Source organism: Neofelis nebulosa, chromosome 2 (genome assembly GCF_028018385.1).
Source record: "Neofelis nebulosa isolate mNeoNeb1 chromosome 2, mNeoNeb1.pri, whole genome shotgun sequence".
Classification (NCBI taxonomy): Eukaryota; Metazoa; Chordata; class Mammalia; order Carnivora; family Felidae; genus Neofelis; species Neofelis nebulosa.
Genome location: NC_080783.1, coordinates 79,353,982 through 79,371,012, shown reverse-complemented (window position 1 = coordinate 79,371,012; position 17,031 = coordinate 79,353,982). Strand labels below are relative to the sequence as shown.

The 17,031-nt window shown below is 39.5% G+C and overlaps 1 protein-coding gene across 3 annotated transcripts in view; it reads right to left on the bottom strand.

Annotated features, from left to right (window-relative positions):
* STAM2 (signal transducing adaptor molecule 2) overlaps positions 1-2,540 on the bottom strand; it is a 51,809-nt gene extending 49,269 nt beyond the window's left edge. For 2 of the 3 annotated variants that reach the window (XM_058715269.1, XM_058715267.1), the window contains exon 1: positions 1,781-2,539. Coding sequence is in view for 2 of the 3 variants with exons in the window: in XM_058715267.1 (XP_058571250.1) it covers positions 1,781-1,820 (40 nt within the window). In the remaining variant the exon portion in view is untranslated. Of the gene's footprint in view, positions 1-1,780 lie in introns of all 3 variants that reach the window. The other variant, XM_058715268.1, reaches the window with a different exon arrangement.
* Positions 2,541-17,031: the final 14,491 nt, after the last annotated feature.

The window sequence follows — 17,031 nt, the reverse complement described above, 5'->3', positions numbered from 1 at the left end:
CTTGCTTTTACTATCAAACTGACTTTCAGACGGTGACTTCAATCATACTTAAACTAACAAGGACTTGAAGCTCTGGTTGGTAGCACTGCCCATGAAATGATCTCTACACAGCAGGGCCTCTTTTACTACAGTGGCATTAAACTGTGATCCACTAAGACATTCAGGGACATCAAGAGTCACTGAGGGGAAGGGTTAGGAAGGCAAAACAGGCAGAGCAACTCCGCCCACTTCTACCAGTTTTCAAACAGAAAACAATAGGCTTCCGGGAAAGATTTCCCTTGAAGAAAGAGTTCTACAGATTTTCAAGTCAGAAGATAATTTGTCTTATTCTATTTTGACTTGTTTTATTTCACTAAGACAAAACGAAAGTCTTCAAATCAGCAATAAAAAGGAGAGGTCTCACTGGAACAACAGAAGACGTCCTTAGGTGTTCCTAAAAGCAGAGCCTGTGAGCCTCGACCTGATGCTTCCTAGATTTATGCCAGTCACCTGTGTTAATCCACCAAGAAAAAAGCTGAAAGAAATTATGGAAATACATATTTTTAAAAATTTTTTTTTAATGTTTATTTATTTTTGAGACAGAGAGAGACAGAGCATGAATGGGGGAGGGTCAGAGAGAGGGAGACACAGAATCTGAAACAGGCTCCAGGCTCCGAGCGGTCAGCACAGAGCCCGACGCGGGGCTCGAACTCACGGACCGCGAGATCGTGACCTGAGCCGAAGTCAGCCGCTTAACCGACTGAGCCACCCAGGCGCCCCTGGAAACACATATTTGAAGACTATATAAGGGTCAAAAGATAATAATAAATTTTTTAGGTCTCTAGGAATAGAAGAAGGTTCTAACATACATTGTATTTGACTTTTGAACCTGTTTTTGGAATCACATAACACACCAAAATAGGGCACTTTCTATTAAGTCTACTCATCATTAGAAAAATGTAACTGAAAAGGTGGCTCACCGCTTTGATGTGCTGTATTCTATGCGACTGGCAATTTTCAGCCATGGGTTTTTCCATTCCACTAAGTCCTAAAACTCTACCTAGGGTTCTGTTAACTCCTACTACAGAAATGTGTACGTGGCCGGTTTATTTTACTGTTTTTCTCATTCCACAATCACTAAAGACAGCAGCAGAACTCTTACAACTCCAACAAATAAAATAGTAGTTGTTCTGATCTGTTTTGACATTCTAGGGTTTTCCTTTTCATACCCTAAGACACAGCATCTCGTAGCACTTGCGCCTTCCATGGATAGAGAGTAACAGTCCCAAGCATTGTGAATAAATCCCAAAGCTATGCTATCAGAGCTTGGATGCGTTTGTATATGAGGTGAAATGGGTTTCTCCTATTGAACAGAGGCAAGTCGAGGTCCCTAGTGTTGTGCTGCCTCAGACAGCTGGGTCTGTCCACCGCTGCACCATCTCAAAGCCGGGGGTGAGTGGTGGCGGGAACGGGAATGAACCAACTATAGAGGGAGCAGGAAGTTTGTATCATAAACTCCGCAATTGCTTAATTAGTCCAGTCCCCTGCGAGCCACAGGCTCTTCCCTATTCCTGCGATTGGCAAAGAGAAATAACCTCTTTTTCAGGGTGTCCAATCTCAGGTAAGAGGTACTCTCCAGACTGCCAGCGACGCGCCAAGGTAGCCCCACTGAAACGTCCCTGCGACTAGGCAGCGGCGCCGCCCCCTTCTCTCCCTTTGCTTGGCTTTCCAGTCCTCGGAGTCGCCACCGCCCACTTTCTAGCACGACAAACAGCGTCCTGTGCGCGGGCCCAGCACTTACCCACGTCTTGCTCGAAGGGGTTTGCAGTGAACAGAGACATCTCACCGGTGCCCGAGCCCTAAACGCTGTGGTCTGGCCGAGGCTCGGCGGCTGCTCCGAGCTGGGTGACCCGCGGCTGCCGCTTACTAGACGGCTCCGCTCCGACCGCGTCCTCGCACTTCCGCCACCGCCACTGTCCAGCCCCCGCCTGACAGGCCAGCTGCCGATTCGCACTCCACCCCCTCGCTTCGGCCTAACTCCTCTCCCGGAACGAGGTCCCGCCGGCGCGGGGATTCTTTCAGCGCACCTGTCGCCTCCGCCTCTCAGGAAGAGGCAGCAGCCCTGTCCCAGACTTTCGTGGGGGGTCAGGCGGCCGCCGCGGCCACCTTTCCATCGCTAGGACCCCGGCAAGCCACGGAGCAGGGGACCTTCGGGGCCGGAAGTTGTCGCGCCTAGAACTGGGCAACCCTAGAGGCCCGGAAACCGCTGTGCGTGCGGCGATACCCGGAGGGCCGTGGTGTTGCCGGATTTTCCGCCTTTGGAGTCTCTAGTTCTCGCTAATTTAATTCGTTCCTAAGTTGCAGCCTAGTCCCTCGAGGGCGGACCAGTGGCTTCGTTCGCGTCACAGTCCCGTTGCCCTGGAAATGGATGGAGCCTCCGCGCCCAACCCCTGCTGGAATAACTCTCCTGGAAATCGGTGGTGGACCTATGGCTCTGTGGGGGACTCCCTAACTTTTCGCTTTCCATCGTGTTCTCTGAACACGTGATCACACTGCTTGACTCTGGGAATCCAAAGACGAATGAGGCACAAACTCCCTGTTTTCAAGTTGCAGACAGTTTTGTAGGGCCAGTGTATAGCTTACACAAGACCGTATATTACGATCCTAATAGAGGGGTCACAAACTCATATCCATAGGAGCCAGCCAGATACTTAGATGAATGTAAAAGTGCAAGCATGCTTCCCAACCACACACTCCCTATCCCTCGTACCCCTGCTTTCTTTCTCTGTAGCATTTATCACTTTCTAATAATTTACGTAATTACTATGTTTTCTGTCTCTCCTCTTTAGAATACAAGCTACGTTACCAGTTTTGTTGACTGCATTATCCCCAGCATCCAATACAGTGTCTGGCAAGTAATGGGTGCTCAATAAGTACTTTTCGAATGTACTTGTGACTATCCAACTGAACAGTACATATCTAAAGATGGCAGCTGCTAGTAAACTTTGGCCATTTGTTGCAGTGTGGGCCCCACTAGAACTTAAATGATTTTAAAATGTTTAGAATTACTTTCACATTTTAACAATGGGTCAAACAAAACCATTTTACAACCTTTAGTATAAAGAGGATGTATAGAAGAGTGAACCCTTGCACATGGAATACTTCAGAACAGTGGTTGCATATACTATAAAGATAGGTGCACAAATAAACATTTGTGCTGGTTTTCAAAAACTGAACTTAGGATATTAAAGATCTGTTTGGAGACTTTGTAGATGGTTTTGTCTAGGATTAAGACTTAGTGTTGGAAGGGAAAACTAGGTAAAGAGGAAATAGATTTGTAAGAGCCTTAAAGAAGCTAAGATTTTAATTTTAGCATATAAGGCACGAAATACTCATTTAAAGATTTTGAGCAGCAGAGTAACATGCGAAAAAGAGTTCCTGGATAGTAATCTGACATCAGCATGCATGATGTATTTGAAGAAGCAGACCCTGGCAGAACAGTTTCAGAGGCTATGGCAGCACTTGAAAGCCGTTAGAAGAGGTACTGTAGAGGAGCTCGTGTTGAGACAGGAAGGAGCACAGGGCTGAGGATTAGCAGTGGAAACCATTAACATTTTAAAGACAGTCCTCTGCATCTTTAAGAGCAAGCATACCCAAGAATCTATAGGTATTTATCTTTCTCTGGGTGTCCTCAGTCTCTTCGTGAGTTCCTCCAATTAACAAATTTCCTAATGGTCACTAAGAGCCAGACTCTGTGTTAGAAACGAGAGGATACAAAGATTGTCTGTTGCTTCTTCACCTAATGAAGTTATTGAGGAATTAAAAGATATGTTAGTGACTGCTCACAAATTCTGGTGTGTAAAGAAATGCAACTTTTTCATTTTTCTATAATGCAACCTCTTTTGAGGCCCCTAACAGGGGCTCACTGATAACAGAAAATGATCTTATCAATTTCAGTTCAATTCAGTTCTTTAGTTTTCTTGGTTATTTTGGGTTTACGCTCAACAAATATATAATATCCTGACCTCAGACCACTTTCCCTGAGCATATACCAAGATCCATCCCCAGCCATGTGTGTTCTTCCAGTTCTGCCAGTAAATGTTTGGTGAAGAATCCTTTTTCTTTCAAAACAGGGACAGTGCTTCCCCAGTAAGACCATAATGAGAGCTGACCCTAGTTACTGGTCTAGAAACACTGGAGATGGTTGTGGCAAATCTCAAGAAGGGAATCTTTTGGAAGGCATCTTCATAAGGTGAGACTTCTGTGTGGTCTTCAAAACGAGGTCACTATTCTGTAGCAAGGGTGAGTGTCCCTAGTCCAGAGGACTGAAGTAAATCTATCCACTAAAAATTCTCAAGAGTATCCACCCAGGTATCTCCATCCTAGGTCTTAGGGTGTCAGGGTCTCAGTCTTCTCCCTTCAGAGCCCTGACTTTAATTTAGGAGATATGCGGTGAGTTTCTGAATTCAACCTTCTTCTAAATTCTGCAACTCTCAGAGTCAGGTCCTGAGTTTAATTTTTTTTTTTTTTAACTATCATCTGTCCCTCTGGCTATAGTAAATAAAGCACTCTCATCCCCCCTCCTCATTTTTTTCTTTGTGTTTCAGTTGGATAATCTCTCCCTCTTTCTCTGATGAATGGTATATTCTTTTCCATGAATTTCCAAAGCATTTTGTTTGTGTTATTTTTTTAAATATTTTTTTTTTATTTTGGAATAATTTTAAATTTACAAAAAAGTTACAAAGATAGTATAGAGAGTTCTCATTTACCCCTCATCCTGTTTCTCCTGTTGTTAAGATCTTATGGTTCCATGATACGTTTGTCAAAACTAAGAAACCAACATTGGGTCATTGCCATTAACTAAACTCCAAACTTTATTTGTACTTTACCAATGTTTACATTAATGTCCTCTTTTTTTCCCCAGGTATGTCAGGGTTCCCCAAGACCATCCCAATTTCAAAGACTTGCCAGGACTCAAGAGTCAACATGTAGTCATCCTCATGACGATGATTTATTACAGTGAAAGGATTAAAAAACAAAATCAGCAAAGAGAAATGGTACATGGGGTGAAGCTCATTGTAGATTCAATGCCTAGGATTTTTATTAGGACTAGTCACACAGGCACCCTCTAGCTAACATGCACCCAAATTTCTAGACTCGCAGAAGGAAAGCAGGTGTTCTGCATAAACCGTGTTGTTTCTATAGTTTAGGTGCCATGAGTCATTCTTATAAGGGAATTGTGGGAGTTCTCCCAAAAATCTAAGCTCCCAGACACTAGTCAAGGACCAACCTTGCAAGCAGGCCTTTTATAAGGATAGCAATCTCAAGACTGCAATATTATCTCATTTCTGCATACCAAGGTACCACATATCATTTAGTGGCCATGCCTCCTTAGTTGTCTCTGGTTTGTGGCAATTTATTAGTCTTGTTTTTCATGACCTTGATAGCCTTGAGGAGTGCTGATCAGATATCCTGCAGAGTGTCCCCGAATTGAAGTTTGTCTCGTGTCTTTTTTGTGCTTAAATAGGCATTACAGGGTTTTGGAAAGAATACCTCTGAGGTGAGGTATCCTCATCACATTATTGTAGGGGGTACATGATGTCCACATGATTTCTGGTGATGGTAACTGTTCAGCACTTGGTAAATGTACCAGCTGCCAAGTTCTTCCGCTTTATAGTTAATAGTTTTCTCTTTCCATACTCTATTCTTAGGAAGCAGGTTACTGATGGGGTACTGGGTGGCTCAGTCAGTTAAGCATTCGACTTCGGCTCATGTCAAAATCTTGCAGTTCATGAGTTGAAGCCCTGCATCCAAGCCCTGCCTAGGGCTCTGTGCTGACAGCTCAGAGCCTGGAGCCTGCTTCCGATTCTGTGTCTCCCTTCCTGTCTCTCTCTCTCTCTCTCTCTCTCTCAAAATAAATAAACCTTAAAAAACATTTTTTAAATTTAAATTTAAGGGAATCAGGTTACTGAGTCTAGCCCATCCTTAAAGGGAAGAGAGGGAATTAAGCTTTACTTTCTGTAAAGGTGAATATCTAAATATATTATTAGAATTCTCCTGTAAGGAAAATTTGTCTCTTTTCTCCTATATATGTATTTATTAAATTGTTTAATTATGTCCAGGATGAACTCATGTATTTTATAGTTTGAGTTGAAATCCAATAATATGTTTTGTTATTGTTGCTGTCTTGTTTGGTTTTGCTCAAATTGTTCCAGCTTTGGTCACTGGGGGCTCTTCTAAATGACTTCTAAGTCCCCCCCATTTTTTTTTTTTTTGAGAATTTCTTTACTTTCTGGTACTACAATGCTTCAGGCTCATCTTGTATTTTCTCTGCCTCAGTCTTAGATGCAACCATTTCTCAAAGGAACCCAGGTTCTGAAAGTCTCTTTAAAGGCTGCCATAGATGATTTCTAGCCTTTATGATATGCTTTGAGTAGATAGCTGGCTAACCTGAGCTTGTCATTTCCTGCAGCACATTAATAGCAATTAATAGTAACCAACTCCACAGTACTTATAATTGTCTTCATCTTCCTCAACTGCTAGTTAGAGCTATTATAAAACCAGTGCATGCCCTTCACCTATGCTTAACCCCAATTTACCATGGTCTTAGTAATTGTGATGGTACAGAGGTAATTCTCAAATTTGGCATCCATCAGAACCAGCTGGTGGGGGTTGTTAAAAACACAAATTACTGGACCCTACCTCATAGTTTCTGATTTAGTAAGTCTTTTGTGGAGCACAACCTAACCCCTAAGCAGACAATTATAAAACCTTCCCACTACAGACCTATTTTCTTCAGTTTCTTTTACTTAGCATATCATGTCTGGCTTTCCGCCAATAATTACAAGGTGTACTGAAAGACAAAACCAACACAAAACAGTAGAAAGAGCAAGCATTAGAACCAGACTCAGACATGGCAGGGATGTTAGACATTTCTTAAACTCACAGATTCTTCAGCCATGTCCAGGCTATGGATGACCCCATTAAAAACATTATTTTCTGTATAGTATTTTCGATATTTAGTATTTCTTTTTGATTCTTTCTTCAGGTTTCTGTTTCTTTGCTAACATTACCCATCTGTTCTTTTTTTAAATTATAGTTGACATATAATATTATATTAGTTTTAGGTGTACAACACAGTGATTTGACAATTACATTTGACCTTTGAATAACATGGGGCTTAGGGGTGCTGACACCCTGCAGAGTCAAAAGTCCACATTTAACTTTTGACTCCCTAAAAACTTAACTACTAATTGCATTCTGTTGACCAAGGCCTTACCAATAACATAAACAGTTGATTAACACATATTTGGTATTTTATATATACATTATGTGTTGTATTCTTACAATAAAACCAGAGAAAAGAAAATACTATTAATAAAATCATAAAGAAAAGAAAATATCTTTACACTTCTGTACTGTAAAAAAAATCTGCATGTAAGTGGACCCATGCAGTTCAACTCATGTTGTTCAAGGGTCAACTATATATCCATTACAAAATGCTCACTACTGTTTAGTGTAGTTACCATCTGATTTACCCATCTGTTCTTGCATGACAACTCAGAGCCTGGAGCCTGTTCCATTAGCACCTTTACATATTAATATAGTTAATTTAAATCCTGGTATGATAATTCTAATATCTCTGCCATATCTGGGTTTAGTTCTTTTAAAAAAAAATATTTACCTTGGGGGCTGGGAGGGGTAGAGAGAGAGAAGAAAGAGAGAATACCAAGCAGTCTCCACACCATTATGTGGAGCCCGATACAGGACTCAATCTCAGGAACTGTGAGATCATGACCTGAACCAAAATCAAGAGTCAGACACTTAACCCACTGAGCCACCCAGGTGCCCCTGAGTTTAGTTCTGATGCCTATTTATCTGGTTAAGGGTTAGGCTGTGTTTATTGTTTGCTGTAACTGTAGGTGTCAGAGACTAAGTTTCTTCTGATGTGCTTGTTTTTGTCTCCCCTGTTGTCTTTGGGTTGGTTCCTGAGAGACTTTTTTAAAGCATTTATTTAAGTGTAATTGACATACATTATATTGGTTTCAGGTATACAACATAATTATTCCAATTTGTGTACATTGCAAAATAATCACCACAATAAATCTAGTTAACATCTGTCAGCATACAAAGTTACATATTTTTTCTTGTGATGAGAAATATTTTGAGATTTACTTTTTTTGCAGTTTTTAAATTTACAATACAATATTATTGATTATAGTCATCATGCCATATATATATATATATATATATATATATATATCTCCATGACTTACTTATTTTATAACTGAAATTTTATACCTCTTGATCCCTTTCACCTATTCTGCCTACCCCCTGCAACTATCAATTTTCCTTTTTTTTTTTAGAGTAATCTTTGATTTTAATTTTTATTTATTTATTTTTCTTTTTTCCCCTTTTTTTTAAATTTAAATTTTAGTTAGTTAACATACAGTGTAATATTGGTTTTGGGAATAGAATTCAGTGATTCATCAGTTACATACACTACCTAGTGCTCATCACAAGTGTCCTACTTAGTACCCATCACCCATCTAGCCCATCCCCCACCCACTTCCCTCCATTAACTCATAGTTTGTTCTTTATCATTAAGATAAAGATTGTGTTTTGTTTCCCTTTCTTCTCTTTTTTCCCCACCTTCCCATATGTTCATCTGTTTTGTTTCTTAAATTCCATATATGAGTGAAATCATATGGTATTTGTCTTTCTCTGATTGACTTATTTTGCTTAGCATAATACATTCTAGCTTGATCTAGTTCTGTGAAAAATGCTATTGGTATTTTGATGGGGATTGTATTAAATGTGTAGATTGTTTTGGTTAGTATAGACATTTTAATAATATTTGTTCTTCCAATCTATGAGCATGGAATGTCTTACCATTTCTTTGTGTCACCTTCAATTTCTTTCATTGTTGTTTTATAGTTTTCAGAGTACAGATCTTTCACCTCTTTGGTTAAGTTTTTTCCCATGTGTTTTATTATTTTTGTTACAATTGTAAATGGGATTTTTTAAATTAATTTTACTTTCTGTGGTTTCATTATCACTATATAGAAATGAAATATATTCCTCAACAGAGATACTGTGTCTTACAACTTTACTGAATTGATTTATCAGTTCTAGTAGTGTTTTCATGGAGTCTTTAGGGTTTTCCATATATAGTATCATGTTATCTGTGAAGAGTGGAAGTTTTACTTCTTTCTTAACAATTTGTTTGTTTGCTGTGCCTAGGACTTCCAGTACTGTGGTGAATAAGAGTGAGTAAACATGTTAAGAGTGAACATCCTGTCTTGTTCCTGACCGTAGGGGCAAGCTCTCAGTTTTTCCTCATTGAATACGATGCTCAGTGTGAGTTTTTCACATATGGCCTTTATTATGTCCTCTACACCTACTTGGTTGAGGTGGGGTTTTTTGTTGTTGTTTTGTTTTGTTTTGTTTTTAGTAAGCCCTACTGCCCCATGTGGGGGTTAAAATCATGACACTAAGATCAAGGGTCATATGCTCTACCATCTGAGCCAGCCAGGTGCCCCTTGTTGAGGGTTTTATTTTTTTTAATCATGAATAGATGTTGCACCTTGTTAAGTGCTTTTTCTGCATCTATTGAAATGATCATATGCTTTTTATCCTTTCTCTTATTGATTAGATGTATCACATTGATTGATTTGTGATTATTGAACCAACTTTACATCCTTGAATAAATCCCACTTGATCATGGTGAATGATTTTTAATGTATTGTTGGGTTAGGTTTGCTAGTGTTTTTTTGAGGATTTTTGCTTCTGTGTTCATCAGAGTATCGGCCTATAGTTCTCCTTATTTGTGGTGTCTTTATCTGGTTTTGATATCAGGGTAATGCTGGCCTTATAGAAGGAATTTGGAAGATTTCCTTCCTCTTGTATTTTTTGGAATAGTTTGAAAACCATAGGTATTAACTCTTCTTTAAATGTTTGGTATAATTCACCTGTTAAGCCATATGGTCCTGGACTTTTGTTTGTTGGAAGTTGTTTGATTGCTGATTCAATTTCATTGCTGGCAATCAGTCTGTTCAAATTTTCTATTTCTTCCTCATTCACTTTTTTTTATAATGTTTATTCATTTTTGAGAGACAGAAAGGGACAGGGCATGAGTGGGGGAGGGGCAAAGAGAGAGAGGGAGTCACAGCATCCAAAGCAGGCTCCAGGCTCAGAGCTCAGAGCTGTCAGCAGAGCTGACAGAGCTACAGGTGTCTTTAGCTGCAACCCACGAACCGCGAGATCATGACCTCAGCCAAAGTCGGGCGCTTAACCGACTGAGCCACCCAGGCGCCCCCTTCCTGATTCACTTTTGGGAGGTTATATGTTTCTGGGAATGTATCCATTTCTTCTAGGTTCTCCAATATGTTGGCATTGAATTTTTCATGATATTCTCCTATAATCCTTTGTATTTCTGTGGTATCAGTTGTTATTTCTCCCCTTTCATTTCTGATTTTGTTTATTTGAGTCCTCTCTTCTTTCTCTCTCCCCCTCCATTAGTCTGGCTAGAGGTTTATCAGTTTTGTTGATCTTTTCAGAGAACCAGTTCCTGGTTTTATTTATCTGTTCTATTCCTTTCTTAGTTTCTATTTCTTTTATATCTCCTCTAATCTTTATTATTTCCTTCCTTCCGCTGGTTTTGGGTTTTGTTTATTTTTATTTTTCTAGCTCCTTTACATGTAAGGTTAGGTTGTTTATTTGAGACTTTTCATGCTTTTTTTTTAATGTTTATTTATTTTTGAGAGAGACAGAGACAGAATGTGAGTGGGTTAGGGGTGGAGAGAGAGGGAGACACAGAATCCGAAGCAGGCTCCAGGCTCTGAGCTGTCAGCACAGAGCCTGACATGGGGCTCAAACTCACGAGCTGTGAGATCATGACCTGAGCTGAACTGGGCATTTGACGGACTGACCCACCCAGGTGCCCCAGAGACTTTTCATGCTTCTTAATGTAGGCCTCTATTTCCATAAACTTTCCTCTTAAAACCACTTTTGCTGCATCCCAAAGATTTTGGACTGTTGTATTTTCATTTTCATTTGTTTCAATGTAATTTTTTATTTATTGGTTGACCCGTTCATTGTTTAGTAGCATGTTATTCAACCTCCATGTATTTGTGCTCTTTCTAGTTTTTTTTTCTTGTGGTTGATTTCTAATTTTATATTGTTGTGGTTAGAAATGATGAATGGTAGGACTTAGATCTTTTGAATTTGTTTAAGAGTTGTTTTGTGGCCTAATAGGCCATCTACTCTAGAGAATGTTCCGTGTGCACTTGAAAAGAATGTGTATTCTGCTGTTTTAGGATAGAATGTTCTAAATATATCTGTTAAGTCCATCTGGTCCTGTGTGTCATTTAAAGCCACTGTTTCCTTGTTGATTTTCTGTTGTATTGATGTAAATGGGGTGTTAAAGTCCCCTGCTGTTATTGTATTACTATTGATTACTTCCTTTATGTTTGTTATTAGCTGCTTTATGTATTTGGGTGCTTCCAGGTTGAGTGCATAAATATTTACAGTTTTTATTTCTTGTTTTTGGATTGTCCTCTTTATTATTATATGGTGTCCTTTTTTATGTCGTGTTACAGTCTTTGTTTTATATTTTGTCTGGAGACTCTTAATGATAGAGAACAAACTGAGGGTTGCTGGAGGTGGGGGGCGGGTAAGAGATGGGCTAGATGGGCGATGGATATTAAGGAGGGCACTTGTGATGGGCACTGGGTGTTAGATGTGAGTGACGAATCACTAAAGTTTACTCCTGAAACTAATATTACACTATATGTTAACTAACTAGAATTTAAATAAAAACTTGAAACAAAAAATAAAGTCTGTATTTCCGACATGAGTTTTGCTAACCTAGCTTTCTTTTGACATCCATTTACATGATAAATCTTTATCCTCTTAATTTCAATCTGCAGGTGTCTTTAGGTCTGAAATGAGTCTCTTGTAGGCAACATATAGATGGGTCTTGTTTTTTTAATCCACACAGTGGATTAACAGCTTCTAAGCTCCATAGATGCTATACTAGAAATCTTTTTCTCCCTCTCTCCTAGCACAGGCACCACAGTATTTTGGACGAATGTACTGGAAACCCTGGAGTAAGCGCTAACTCCACTATTTTTTCTAAATTTTTCACTTATTTTTTCAAAACTTTTTTGCTGTTCCCTTCCCCCTTTCTCCTTGCCATTGCTTCCATTATATCCCAGGCCATTGTTTCCTCCATGTCTTACAATTCTTCCTGTTGAAAAAGGGTGCCAAATGTAGGGAATACAAAGAGGCTGAGATCAACTTTATGCTTTGTTAACCAAGTCACAAGCCCATAAGGCTGCATGTCTCTCAGAAAGGTCTTTTCTCTTCTAAAGACCTCTACATAAAACCAACTTAATTATCCTGAAACACCATTTTTATCATTTTGTTCCCTTAGTCAAGAGCTTACTGAATTTTTCCTGCCACAGAAAGTTCAATCTAGGATGCCACTGTCTGGTAAAGAACTCATTTTTCCTTACCCAGTAATTTATTTTCCATGGCTTAGTGCATCTGTTTTTTATTTATTTATTTATTTATTTATTTATTTATTTATTATTTTTAATATGAAATTTATTGTCAAATTGGTTTCCATACAACACCCTGTGCTCATCCCAACAGGTGCCCTCCTCAATACCCATCACCCACCTTCCCCTCCCTCCCACCCACCCATCAATTCTCAGTTTGTTCTCAGTTTTTAAGAGTCACTTATGTTTTGGCTCCCTCCCTCTCTCACCTTTTTTTTTTTGTTTTTTCCTTCCCCTCCCCATGGTCTTCTGGTAAGTTTCTCAGGATCCACATAAGAGTGAAAACATATGGTATCTGTCTTTCTCTGTATGACTTATTTCACTTAGCATCACACTCTCCAGTTCCATCCACATTGCTACAAAAGGCCATATCTCATTCTTTCTCATTGCCACGTAGTACTCCATTGTGTATATAAACCACAGTTTCTTTATCCATTCATCAGTTGATGGACATTTAGGTTCTTTCCATAATTTGGCTATTGTTGAAAGTGCTGCTATAAACATTGGGGTACGAGTGCCCCTATGCATCAGCACTCCTGTATCCCATGGGTAAATTCCTAGCAGTGCTATTGCTGGGTCATAGGGTAGGTCTATTTTTAATTTTTTGAGGAACCTCCACACTGTTTTCCAGAGCGGCTGCACCAGTTTGCATTCCCACCAACAGTGCAAGAGGGTTCCCGTTTGTCCACATCCTCACCAGCAACTATAACAAATCTCCTGATTGTTCATTTTAGCCACTCTGACTGGCATGAGGTGGTATCTCAGTGTGGTTTTGATTTGTATTTCCCTGATGAGGAGTGACATTGAGCATCTTTTCATGTGCCTGTTGGCCATCTGGATGTCTTCTTTACAGAAGTGTCTATTCATGTTTTCTGCCCATTTATTCACTGGATTATTTGTTTTTTGGGCGTGGAGTTTGGTGAGCTCTTTATAGATTTTGGATACTAACCCTTTGTCTGATATGACATTTGCAAATATCTTTTCCCATTCCGTTGGTTGCCTTTTAGTTTTGTTGATTGTTTCCTTTGCAATGCAGAAGCTTTTTATCTTCATGAGGTCCCAATAGTTCATTTTTGCTTTTAATTCCCTTGCCTTTGGAGATGTGTCAAGCAAGAAATTGCTGCAGCTGAGGTCAGAGAGGTTTTTTTCCTGCTTTCTCCTCTAGGGTTTTGATGGTTTTCTGTCTCATATTCAGGTCCTTTATCCATTTTGAGTTTATTTTTGTGAATGGTGTAAGAAAGTGGTCTAGTTTCATCCTTCTGCATGTTGCTGTCCAGTTGTCCCAGCACCATTTGTTAAAGAGACTATCTTTTTTCCATTGGATATTCTTTCCTACTTTGTCAAAGATTAGTTGGCCATACTTTTGTGGGTCTAATTCTGGGGTTTCTATTCTATTCCATTGGTCTATGTGTCTGTTTTTGTGCCATATTTTTATTTTTTTATTTTATTAAAAATTTTTAAATGTTTATTTTATTTTTGAGAGAGAAAGACCGCGCATGAGTGGGGGAGGGGGAGAGAGGGAGACACAGAGGCCAAAGCAGACTCCAGGCTCTGAGCTGTCAGGACAGAGCCTGACGCGGGGCTTAAACTCACAAACTGAAAGATCATGATCTGAGCCAAAGTCGGACGCTTAACCAACTGAGCCACCCAGGTGCCCAGTGCATCTGTTTTTAAAGTCAGATGAAACTTCAAGTTACAGCCCTCCCACTTACTATGTGATTTTGGGAAAATACTTAAGTTCTAGGAACCTCCGTTTTCTTATCTGTAAGTGTATACTTCATCAGTTTGCTACAAAGATTAAATGGGATCAGGAGAGATTTTCATATAGTAAGTGCTCAGAAGCACTTACTGTAGCACTTAAAAAAGAACAATGGTGGATGACAATGGTGGATGTGTCTTATATTTGCACTTTTCTATACAGTAACCATTAGCCGCCTGTAGCTATTGATCTCTTGAAATGTGGCTAGTGCAGTTAAAGAACTGAATTTTTAATTTTATTTCATTTAAATTAATTTAAACTTAAATAGCCACATTTGCCAGAGGCTGGCATATTAGAACAGCACTAGACAATATCATTAACATCATTTGAAGGAGAAATAGAAGTGTTTTTTTTTTTTGTCTGTATCACTTGTGCTTTGTGATATTTCATTTCCAAAAACGCATGCTTTCTTCTTTCCCGTATCTTCATCTTTTACCTCTTTTTGTTTCACACCTGGGAATGTAAGAGCTGATTCAATACCCACATTGCTCAGTTGCTCCCAATTCACATGTCTTCCACGTCTCTGAAACTTTTATTGAACACATGAACACCATTGCACTACTTGGCAATCAATGTTCCTTTAACCTATTGCATGTGATAGTTGTAACTCCCCAAGAGAACAATATAAGGATCTGTGTGGGTTTTTTAAATTAAATTTTATTTTATTTTATTTTATTTTATTTTATTTTATTTTACTTTACTTTACTTTATTTTATTTTATTTTATTTTATTTTATTTTATTTTATTTTATTTTAAAGAGAGAGTGAGCAGGGGAGAGGAGCAGAGGGAGAGAAAGAGAGAACCCCAAGCAGGCACTATACTCAGCATGGAGCCCAGTGCAGGGTTTGATCCCATGACCCTAGGGTCACAACCCAAGCTGAAAACAAGTCAGATGCTCAACCGACTGAGCCACCCAGGCATCTCAGGATCTGTGTGGTTTTTAAATTCTATGCCCCTCCCAAGAAATTAACCCATTTCTTAGAATACTGTGAATACTGAATTATAGATTGAAGGTTTGTGCCCCACCCCCAATTCATACTTTGAAATATAACCCTTAGTAGAATGATACTTGGAGGTGGAACCTTTGGGAGATAATTAGGTCATGAGAGTGGAGTCCTTGTGAATGAGATGAATACCCTTATAAGAAGAGGCCAGGGAGCTAGCTCCCTCTCTTTTCACCATGTGAGGATATAACAAGAACTTTGCACTCTGTAACCCAGAGAGGACCTTCACCAGAACCTGACCATGCTGGCATGCCAATCTCAGACTTCCAGCCTCCAGAACTGTGAGAAATAAATTTCTGTTGTTTATAAACCACTCAGTCTATGCTATTGTGTTATAGCAGGCCAACCGAAGACACACTGAATAGGCCTATGTTTGATTGATTACTTGTCCTTTATTTCTCTAATTCCTTCCTCTCACCTTCCAGTCCTCACTATTGTTCTCCTGAAGTTGGCTGAAAAGAACAAAGAAGTGCCCAAATATTCAATAGAATTCTTATTACTTTTTTCTTTTCTATCTTTGTATTACTTTATTTTCCCCACTCCATCACAATGAATAAAAGCATTTTTCAAGTGTATTATATTTCTCACATTTCATATAGTAAATATTGGGTGCCTACTATTTGCAAAATACTAGTGGTGGGATAAGGGTTGATGCTGAGGAAGCATGAAAATGATATAATAACTGCCCTCAAATGAGTTATATTCAGATAGGAGGAGTGATTTATGCAAATGACCGATTAATGGAAGAGAATACATAGGCAAAAGACAGAGAAATACTAAGTGTTGGTTCAAGTGAACAATGGTATGTACACATTTAAAATATTTTAGTTGCCTAGTTGAGGGTAGTTAGCCCAACAAATATGGTGTTGGGAATAGTTCTGATTGTAATTGAAAAGATGTATCTCAAACTAAACTCTCACAAATTGGGGGCATCTGGGTGGCTCAGTCGGTTGAGCATCCCACTCTTAAACTTGGCTCAAGTCATGATCTCAGAGTTTGTGGGATCAAGCCCCATGTGGGGCTCTGCACTGACAGCATAGAGCCTGCTTGGAATTCTTTTTTTTTCTTTTTTTTAAAGGCTTAAAATATATTTTAATAAGTTGATACTGCATTACTGCTCCATTTCTCAGAAAAGCTCCAAAGATATCAGGAACAAATCAAGCGTGGTACACCAATAAAAAAATGCACAGTGTAACTACCTAAGATAAGCAAGACTAAGAGCTACTGTCCAACCTTCAGCATACAGCAACCCTGTTCCCAAGATTGTACTAGGCCTATCAAGAAAAGCTGTGAACAGCAACATCGTAGACAGAAAAGGGCCATTCCTGGGTTACCCTTACCCAAGAAAAAAGATGGAGGCAACTTAACACAAGATTTTTTTTAAAAGATACACTAAAATGAAAATCTCTAAGAGAAAAAGTCTTCTTTAGGACACGAAGGGGTAATATATGGGATATAACAGAACCATATGTATGTTGTCTGTGACGTCTGTGGACATTTGCCTGAATTCCCACCGGCAAGTGGAGCAATGGGGCTAAGGTCATTGGGGGATGTTTGTTTTTGTGGTGTAGGTGGCAGTGTCTCTGGGTTTGGAGGGTGTAAGAATGAGAAAGCAAATAGAACAGGATGGACAAAGAATGGAGTGAGCAAGATTAACGGGGTCTAACTGGCTCCATTTTGTCATGATTCCCCCACCCTCACCCCAGGCCCTCAACAATCACAGGAG